The following is a 10,800-nucleotide window of genomic DNA, read 5'->3' as shown; positions in this document are numbered from 1 at the left end:
TTACAGTAGGCAAGCCTTTTTTTGACCCTGACTCCAACCTGTTTTTTGCTCCTGTCTGTCCTCCAGCTTCGACCCGTTTTTGATCCTGACTACATCTACTCTCCCGTCCCGGCTTTTGATCTTTTTTGTCCCCGACCAGGTCTACTCTTCTTTCCTGGCTTACGACTCGCTTCCGACCCGACCACGTTTTTGCTCTCCTGTCCCGGCTACTGACCCCTTTTTCTGTTCCCGACACCACCATCGCTCGCCACGGACCTGCTTCCCGCGTCCAGCAATCCACGGATTGTGGGCGCAACCCTTTCCCTTTCTTTTGATAAAACTTGTGAGAAACGCAACACAAGTGGGTCCTGTCTCCGTTCTGGTCTTGACAAATGTTGCATTTTCGAAAACGTGGAATCAAAGATTTTACAATCAACACATTGCATTTATCTGTCATAAAAAAGGCAGAAGAAAATGAAAAATGACTTAATGACATAACGTTTGATAATTTAACTTATTATCCAGTTGAGACAATGATACATGAAGATATTTGAGAGTAAAATTGAGACTTGTAGACAAAATCTACAACCTTTTCAATGCCTTAATTTACGGTGATAAAATTAAAGACTCTTTCAAGTCTCTAATACCTTGAGGAACCCTGTTTGTAGTACTCGTTTTCAGTTGGACTACACAGTGACATCTGGTGGTCAAAATTGCACACTGTCCCTTTAACTTTTTTCTTAAAATAATCGAGATATGTTAAAATAAGAACTCCTTTTTAGTTTGTGTGTATATGTATACGTGTGTATGTGTGTTGTTGGCAAGAAAAAGACACCAGATTGTTGATTTTTTTATGTTCTGTATTCGTCAATAAAATCTACAAAATATTTTCGCAAAAATACATTAATAATAAGAGTCATATCCAGCAAATGCATCCTTAAGTTATTTAAATATATAAAGATCATTCTCAAGAACATTTTGTGCTTACATAACCCTAGAAACACATACACTTAAATAACACTAAAGCGTTTTTTCCGCCTTATATTAAATTAAACACTATAATATTCCATTGGTCAGCCTGCACAAGCTCTTTGTTTTTTATGCAGAATAGAAAAGGCTAAAAAACAAGAAGACCAGTCACAGCCGAGCTGTCCCAGTCTTGGACAAAACAAGTGGGAAGCTCCTCCCAATGCACATGTGACGCAAACGGTGCTTCCTCAGCCAGCCCTGCCCTCCTTCTCCAATGGCCTTCCCCAGCCTACCACCCCCCCTCCATTGGTTACTTGCTTGTCAGCCTGTCAGGAAACATGAAGCCTGAGCACAGAAGAAGGGTTGTGGTAGAGGTGGAGGCGGAGTATGTGTGTTTTAGTGTTTGCTGTGGTGGGGAGGGGAAGGTTTGCTGGGGCCCGTGACACTCAACCAGCCTCAGGCCATGCCCACATGAACACAGATACCGTCAAAAGGGCCATTTTTCTATCTGTTTGGACCATTAGTACTCTGGAAAATGTTCTGTGGGGTCTATAAAAACACAGTTTTGGTCGATTAGCAATGGGTATCAGGAAACAAAAACTACCCTTTCCTGCATTCACTTGATTAATAATCCACATAAACATTGAGGGACGTGTAGGCATACGTATTACATTTACCCGAGTACAAGGTGCTCTTGAAAAACCCCAAAATAGCCAAAAATGTGAAAGTATAACCCAAATAAGATTGGAAATGCAGTAGTTATACAAGGTTTTACGGTATACTACCGAATTCGTGAAACAATTGATCAATTAAAAACAGACGATGACAGTAATCGCAAAGCATTATATGCAACGGCAATCCCACCCAGGTCGCGGCTCTCAAAGCCCCCGACATTTAACTGCCATTGATACAGATGATATTTGAAAAGGCATGACACATACCTGTCAACCTGTACGTTTTTGCTGTACAAAGTACGTTTATTATGCATTTTTAGACGTGTACGACGTACAAGAAAATCTGTACGGAAAAACGCAAATTTGTCAATAAAGGGTACCGTCCGGTATACACCGACTATCACCACACGGCAAAGCAATCAAGTCAAACGAGTTCGCCGCGGTAGCTTCTATCTCGGTATCGTTTTTTTTTCGTTGCAAACGAAGCAACCGGTTTGATGCTACTGTGCGCATGCGTCTGCCGCCTGAGGATTTCCCATCATGCATCATTCCGCAAAAAAAATGGTGTAAGATTATTTTGTAAGGCAAAATACGACAGTTTGTACAGGCATGGAGCCGTGGAGGTTGACAGGTATGATGACATTTTATCGCATTAGGACACATTTTTTACTCACAGTGCCAGAAATGAATGTTAAGAGAATGGAGAAAACATACATTTCGTCCTTAAAGATACAAATGATAAACGCAAAATTCGATTCATCATCAGATACACCAAAGAGTTGTTTCTCTTGTTGTGTTTTTTTGCGTTTATTAACGTTCGTCTCTGGTACCGTGAGTAAAAATACGTTGTAGTTGTTATATGACTATTTCTGGGGGGTGTGCTGGAAAATAAGTTGAGTTTTGGGGTACCTAAAGATTGACAAAGTGCAATTATTCCGGGTTGAACAGAGGAAAATTCTGCTAATTGCATACTAAAGCTGCCAATACACGGATACCAAAAGACTTGTACTGATCCGTTGGCGTATTTTTGAACATGTGGACATGGCTTAAGACGCACAACCAGTAAGGCACATTTAGTTGACATGAAACGGACGACATTGAAAAGCTAAAATTCTCAACGATTGGGTCAGAAGAGTCTCAAAATCAGGAGGTAGAAGAGAGTAAACCACTGTTCCTCACTGAAGCTTTTTGTGTATCAAAACTTCTTTGAAAAGGCCGTTTAAAAACACCAAGGAGCAAAATAGCCCAGGCGGTGGTCGCTTTCCCAATTTGTTTGTAAAAACATCAAAAAGCTAGATGACTCGTCCGACTTGCAGCCACAAATAAGCTCCAGGTCGCTTTTCAACCATAAATAATTCTGCAGTAGATCAGAATTACGAAAGAGGCTTGCGGTTGGACGGCCCGGGTGAATAAATATTTAAACATTCGGCGCCACCAGCGTTCGAGAACGGGCCCTGAAGCCAGGTGGCAGAGTTTGGGTCCTTGCTCACCTGCTTGGCCAGCTATCGCCTCCTAAGTAATTGAGAATATGACAGAGAATGATTAACTTGCTGGACTCGGGTTTCCCTGTTTAGTTATGCTAACGCTAAAGAAGGAAGAGAAAACTGTTTTTGCTTTTCTTGTTGAGTAATGACGGGTCAGATTCTCAAGACAGCATCGTTTACACCTCTAATATACATTTTAATTACCCGAACGTTTCTGCTACTAGATTAAATAACCTAATTAAATAGTTATTGGACGGTGAAAGCTTCCTTAAAGTCAAAGTTGGTCCGCGCGTTGTGGAATCCCCTTAATACACTCGGTGCCATTGACGGCAATAGACGTCAGAAATCCATTTCAACTCGGTTTGGTCGGTTTGATTTGAGTTCAGTCAGTGTTTCTCAACCACGCTTCGCTTTTTTAGTTGATGTTTCATTTTGAGAATTCTTTGTAGTAAAAACGGAAAGAATAGTTGAATTATGTACTGTTTAATAAAACATTAAATTGAAAAATTGTGAAATTAGGACTATTTCGATCCTTTAGAAAAACTTGAAATAACGGGGAAAAAACATGAGCTATTTGGGGGGTTTTTGCCAGTGGTACATTTTTTTTTGCAACGTAAGATCAAATATGTCCAGAAAAATGTTTTTCAATATTATACCAACTACCTCCCAAGTCACAGCCATTACAAATAGTTGTCACGGTAGCCATACGGGCGGGGCCAATTGGGCGCCAGCTGAGGCTCATTGACAGATTGGCTTTACGTCCTTTTAAGCTCAGTGCTCTCATTTTCCCTTGGTCAGTCCGTCAACGAACCTCTGCCCCGCAAGGCATGGGTTCTGAATCGGTCCTTTTCCTGTTGATATTTCCTGTCTGGTACTGTTCCCGTTTATTTTGTCCTTTTAAATATCGGTTTCCAGTTTCGTTCCTGTCTATTTTTGTCCTGTTTATTATTCTCTCCAATTTTTGTTCCCGTCTAGTTTGTCCTGTTTATTTCGATATCCTGTTTCATTATCAATCCTGTCTGTCCCGTCCTGTCCGATATCTGCTCGGGCAATTGGAATCGATCTCGTCGGTCTGTGGCTTCCTGTCTTTCCACGCCAGACCGCTGCCAGTCGTGCATGACTCTCCATTTTCCATAAAATAAAAGGCTTGTGTGAGAACGTCAGGCGTTTGGGTCCTGTCCCTGTTCCTGAGAATAGCAATTCCTATTAAAGACCATTTTTTATAATTACTGTTAAAGACAATTTAATGAGGAATAATTTCTGCAAAAAATTGCTTATCTAGACGATTTAAATGTTAAAAAAAAAAGCAAACCTGAGAATGATTTTTGGGACAAATTGCATGGGTGAAGTTGAGGTTGAGAAACACTGAGTTGGGTTTTACTTCTGAAATGAATTGGGCCTTTCATTGTGGAGCCAGAATTGTTCAAATCGGAATCTTCCCCTCAGTGTGCCGTAAAATAGTCGTGGAGTTGTAAAAAATAAGACCATCGGCACTGCGGGTCAGCCTCACTTGCAACTTCAACTTTAACTGTCTCAGTCAGCATGAAAGAAGCGATTGTTTCCTCTGCAAAATATCTTGAGGAGTCCGGAATTTGCAAAACCGTAAACACGTGTATCGGACGGGGCATAGTCTGTATTGGTGCTTCAGGACTTGACCAGAATCTCCATGATGTTGTCCAGCTCATTCACATCCATCAAACAGGACTGAAAACCCCCAGCGGCCCCTTTCGCATCCTCGTCCGCCCATAGCGAGACGTTGACGGGCCACAAAGGACCCGCCGTCCATCCCGCCGAAAGATCCGAAGTCTCACACATGGACGTATCGATGTCCTCGAAAATATCGTCCAGAGCCAAGTCACTGAGATAGCCCATGGCGTTTACAACATCGCTAAACGCCCCAATGTTCACTTCCTGGGAGGATTCCTGCGGGGGACACGGGCTTTCTTTGGCACCCACCGCACAACCGGGACAAGTGAGGTCTTCCCGAGGAAGAGGAGTGCCTGGACCTCGAAAGACCGCGTTCACGGTTTGCTTGGAGTCACCCCTCATGTCATCCTGGATCTGCCGAAGCGTATTGATGAGCAGCACCGACCGGCGCAGGCTGAGCTCCACGCCGGCCCGGTAGCCCTGCAGCTTCTCCAGGCTGAGGCCCAGCAAACGCTGGCGCATGTCGCCGGTGTCTCCGGCAACGCCCGAAAGCGCCTCGGCGATGGTGGTCTCGCCATCGCCACGCCGCTGCTTCTCCTCGCCCGCCGCTCCCGACTCCTCCACGCAGTTCCACTTCCGTTTAACGCCTCGACCCAACATGGACCTGCAGGGATTTGTTTTTTCATTAAAAAACACATTTCACTATTCACTAATCACTATTCAGTCTGTCAAGAACCGGAACAGGAGGAGAACCCAAATGCGTGACGTTTCTCACACAAGCTTTTATTTTATGAGAAATGGGGCAGTCATGCTCGTTATCCCGAACGCCGGTGATCGTTGGGCGGAAGACGTAAGGCAGCGGTCTGGCGTGGAATGACAGGAAGCCAGAGGCTGACGAGATCGATACCAATTGCACGTGTAGATATCAGACGGATGGGTTTGATACCGGACAGAACGGGAAAGACAGGATTGTTATCAAAACTGTATATTGAAATTAAACAGGTCAAACTAGCCGGGAATGAAACTGGAGAACAATATTGAACAAGACAAAATAGACGGGGACAATACCGGACAGGAAACACAAGCAGGAAACAGGACAGAGTCAAAACCCACGTCTTGCGGGTGCAGAGGTTCGTTGACGGACTGACCGAGGGTGAGTGAGAGCACTGAGCTTTAAATAGAAGGAAAGCCAATCTGTCAATGAGCCGCAGCTGTTGCCACACGGGCGGGGCCAATTGGGCGCCATGGAAACTGTGACACAGTCTTGCAACTCACTGCTTTGCATCTTGCATATCAAGGGCAAAGGTTTTGTCTGGCCATTTGTGGAGACATAGTGATCTCATAATTTTACAGATTGTCTTTATTGTCAGTAATGTAAAATGGCAATGAAATTTTCTCTGCAACCACAGGCTTACAGTGCTTATAAACAGGGTTCCTGCAGATCCTTGAAATGTCTTAAAAGGCATTGAATTCGTTTTTCTAAAAATAAGGCCTTAATTGTCGTCAAAATGTCTTAAGTCCAATTTTTTTATGGACTTGACAGCTCTGGGTTGCACAGTCAGTGGCCTGGGTGGCTTGGGGTCCATATTGGTAGGGAAAGAGCGCATTTGTTAAAGTGATCAGATAATATTGGTGGAGATCGACCAATAATTTATTGCCATTGGTGGGGACACGTCCCCTTCGTCCATACCAAAACTACGCCCTTGATGCACTTATTGTTTCTGATTTCGGATTGGCTAAACAGTATTAATAAAGTACTTTTATTCGTTAAACAAATATTTCAACCCGTAAAAGGGTTTGTTCGTTGGTTTCAATGAACAGTAATCCCTCGCTTTAACATGGTTTACTTTTCAGGGTTTTGCTACTTCACGGATTTGCCTTGTGCATTGTGTTCTGCATTTTGATTGGCTAAACAGTCTCTTTGCTTAATTGGAAAAAATGAATAAAGTAATGTTTATAGAATACTTTTACTTGTTAAACAAATGCCTGAGCCTGTATAAAATGTTTTTTCTTTGGTCTCAGCCTATGAAAGTATTTAATTATATAAGAAATGTAAATAATAAAGGTTTCTACTTCACGGATTTCACCTATCAAGGTTTGGAACGTGAACGTAATGAAGGATAACTGTGTAATAGATTATAATAGAATATTCAATTGTATGATAATTTTCAAAAAAAAGTTTCTACATCACGGATTTCACCCATCACAGGCCGTTTTGGAACTTAACCCCGGCAATAAAAGGGGGTTCACTGTTATTTCCTCTCCAGTTATTTTTTTAGACTTCACATTAAAACAGGGGTGTCAAACTCATTTTAACTCGGGGGCCACACGATAAAACAAACATTCTCTCGGGGCCGGACTAGTAGTTTGAGGAGAAAGAAAAAAAGAGCGAAAGAAATAAGAGAAAGAGAAGGAGAGAAAAGAGGAGAATGTGGGACAAGGAAAGAGAGAAAGGGAGAAAGAGTGAGAAAAGGAGAGAGAAAGAACATGAGAGACAAAAAAGATAAAAAAAAGAGAAATAGTGAGAGAGAGTGAAAGAAAGAGAGAAAGGAGGAAATCCAAAGAGAAATTGTAAGAGAGAAAGAAAGAAGGAGAGAAAGAGAGAAGGGGAAAGCAAGAGAGATAGAAGAGAGCAAAAGAAGTTAAAAAGACACAGAAAGAGAAAAATAGAGACAGAGAGAGTGAAAGAGAGAGAGAGAGTGTGTAAGAGAAAAAGGGAGGAAGAGAGAGAGAGTGAAATACACCTGGATTTGGCAACATTAAATGTACATATTTCAACATGCAGCTCGTTTTTCTCGTGCAGTTCCCTGAGCTTTGTCTCGCAGGCCGGATTCAATCCTTTAGCGGGGCTGATCCGGCCCACGGGCCGCCCGTTTGAGACCCTTGCATTAAAAGGACAATGTGTCAAGGATAGTGCCACCTAGTGGTGAACTAATGGGACACCATCGTTTTTTTTCTTAGTCCTATGTGTTTGTTGACTCTATAAAACGTTTTCGGTTTCAAAATGAATTAGCGGTATCAAAGTACGTTCACTGTCAGTGATGTCATATCTCGAATCGGGACACGTCTTATCCTAGGTGTCAACAACGAGCGGCTCTGGAGCCGCATACGGCCCTTTGGCGCTCCCTATTGGCTCCATGGCTCTTTTTCAAAAATGTTTGATAACGGAAAAATATACGATTTCTGTAGGGGGACAAACATGACACAAATATGTGTGTGTTTTCCAATGAGTGAAGTAGAAATACAGTAAATGTCATGATTACCGATGTGAATCACCTGCGCCCGCTTATTTGGCGCCAACTGCTTCGGACTCTGATTGTCTCCCTGTCCCTATTTAAACCCCTATCTGTCCCCTTTTGTCAGTCCGTCTGCGAACCTCAGTTAACACTAGGCAAGCCTTTTTCAACACCTGTTTTTTGCTCCTGTCTGTCCCCCGGCTTCGACGCGTTTGTGATCCTGACCACGTCGACTCTCCGTCCCGGCTTTCGACCTCTTTTTGCCCCCGACCACGTCTACTCGCCTTTCCTGGCTTACGCCTCGCTTCCAACCACGTTTTTGCTCTCCTGTCCCGGCTACTGACCCGTTTTTCCGTTCCTGACACCGCCATCGCTCGCCACTTTTGCATTCAGAGCGACCTGCAATCACCGGATCATGGGCGCCATCCTTTCTTTTTCTCACAATAATACTTGTGAGAAACGCAACGCAAGTGGGTCCTGTCTCCGTTCTGGTCCTGACAGTAAATATATGCAGTATATGTCACCTTCCCATTAGTGTTTCTTTTTTTGCATCTCCAAACTCATATTAATGGTTTTTTGGGGGTACTTTTTCAACATTTTGGGTTGCCAACCCGTTTCTTACCCCAATATTCCCATTTGAGATACAGTACATGGGTATTGTTCCAAGTTTTTTTTTTTTTCTATGACTCACAAGAGGTTGTGCCCGGGATGATGTAGGTTGTAGATAATGGTTCTTACACGACACACGTGAAATCCAATGACGGGGGTGCACTTTTCGACCCCCCACCGAACGAATAAGTCTCTTTATACTGTGGTATGGTTTGGATCAATTGAATTTAATGTCGATGACTAAAAAAAAATGTGACGATCATCACGCCGCATTCGTCACAACTAAACCCGAACCACCAATGGCGCTCAAGAACCGGTCCCGCTCAGGGGGCTCAGTTTAAAAGTTCCGAATGATTAGAATAAGAAAACAAACCTTAAGTCTCCTTGGCCCGGGTCATGAGTGGACACAATCCCGTGTCGAATCCTCTGCGTTTGGGTTAATGTCGGCGTCGAAGCCCGCGAGAGAAGATGAGGAATGTTCGGTTCGTTTGGAGGAGAAGGTGGAGGGAAGCGACGTAGGGGAGGGAGCAGAACGCCGAATCCGGTTGTGATTGGTCCATTGGAGTGCCACTCAAAAGTCCGCCTCCGTCACTCACGGGGCAGCGAATGTGCGGTGGTAGTGGTGCGTTCAAATGTCGCTCAGGGATGTTTAAACTCGGGTGGCCGCACACGTGAGCCGCCAAAAGCGTATTTTTATGAAAATGATAACTCTTTAAATCGTATAGTCATGTTTCTGTCGTAATTTCAAGCAACAATGACGAATACGTTTGTATTTTAGGTTGACTTAATATTGAAACCGTTTACAAACATTCGCCCCACTGAAATACACCTTTTTACCTTTTCCCTCGGTAAAAAGACTAACGTGTAAAATCACTCCAGTGTGAAAATACACCCAAAAAGGGCAGTTATGGTCCGAATTCCACAGCGATATAATCCGGAAGAGGTTTCAAAGTTTACCAATGTTTATTGAACGCCTCATTTTAAAGGCACGGCTGACTCAGAATGAGAAAGGAAGGAAGGGATAGCCGGAAGCAGTGGGGCAATTACCAAATAAGGAGGTTCCTTGTTCACGTTTTTCCTCTTTCGCCATCAGCGCGTCATTTGAGCTTGCTCATTTTATTCTCTCCTCTTCTTCTTTTCTTTTTTGAAGACTTGCTCACTTGCGGTTTGACCTACTTCTCCCCGTTATTTCCATGTGACCATTTGAAATACTCCAAATACAACGCTCACTGTGGGCTATTTGTGCAGAAATGTTAAATGTCACTAATACAATCTAGTAAATTCACATTTCCTAATGCTACGTTTGTTATTAATTTCAATTCTAACTCCTACTATTGTTATCAGACCTGTCTTTTAAGTAATTGCTGTGATTTTTTTTTAATGTGACGATATAAACGTGACCTAACCACTTAAAGACACTATGCCGAAAGTTAATAACTAGTAGTAAACAGTGGACGAGGCTAGTAAACAGTAGACAACAACAAAAAGCTATATTATTCAACACCCTTGGCAATGACTATACATCTATCCAGCCATTATCTGCACAGCCTATCCTCAATAGGGTTGCGGGGGTGCCGGAGCCCATTTCAGCTGTCCTCGGGCAGTGGGCAGGGGACACCCTGAACTGGTTGCCAGCCAGTCGCAGGGGACACAGACAACTCACTCGCTCACTCACACCTAGGGACAATTTGAACCGGCTAATTCAAGAAACCGTAGTGCCCGGAGGAAACCCACGCAAGCAAAGGGAGAACATGCAAACTCCGTACAGGAAGGCTGGTAGCTGGACTTGATCCTATGACCTCAGAACTGTGCTGCGGACAATGACTAGTCAAACAAATATTGTACAGGTGTCGAAAGAGGTGGCTCACCATGTTGGACACTAGAAAAAGTGCTATTCAGAGAAACTGAGAATAGCATTAGCAAACTAGCAACGAGCGATACAGTCTTCCTCCTGACATAATCACACATCTACACGAATCGTCCAGTCCCCCTGACTTTAGTCCACACAATCTGTACCACTATATTGTAAATGTAGTTTTCAAGGCTAAAACTTTAATTGTATTACAAATCAAGCAACTCTTTCAGGTAAAGAAAGAAACACACTCTGAGTCCAAGATTGAGTTGGGTAGCCCTTTTATCTGGGACGCATCCCACCTGAGCTGTCCTTAAGATCTGCTTCCAAGACCAGCATAGAGAGGAATC

The 10,800-nt window shown here is 43.3% G+C and overlaps 1 protein-coding gene across 1 annotated transcript; it reads right to left on the bottom strand.

Moving 5' to 3' along the window:
• Positions 1 to 842: 842 nt before the first annotated feature.
• Positions 843 to 9,084, bottom strand: LOC148352174 (cell division cycle-associated protein 4-like). The gene is made up of 2 exons (XM_088355028.1): positions 8,972 to 9,084; positions 843 to 5,417 (listed from the first exon to the last, which is right to left on the bottom strand). The coding sequence occupies exon 2, from the start codon at positions 5,411 to 5,413 to the stop codon at positions 4,751 to 4,753; it is 663 nt and encodes a 220-aa protein (XP_088211154.1). The 5' UTR covers positions 5,414 to 5,417; positions 8,972 to 9,084; the 3' UTR covers positions 843 to 4,750.
• Between the last annotated feature and the right edge of the window lie 1,716 nt (positions 9,085 to 10,800).

This window comes from Urocampus carinirostris, chromosome 15, assembly GCF_059441175.1.
Source record: "Urocampus carinirostris isolate Australia breed hairy pipefish chromosome 15, RoL_Ucar_1.0, whole genome shotgun sequence".
NCBI classification, from domain to species: Eukaryota; Metazoa; Chordata; class Actinopteri; order Syngnathiformes; family Syngnathidae; genus Urocampus; species Urocampus carinirostris.
The sequence above is the reverse complement of the archived record's forward strand: the minus strand, read 5'-3'. Positions and strand labels throughout refer to the sequence as shown.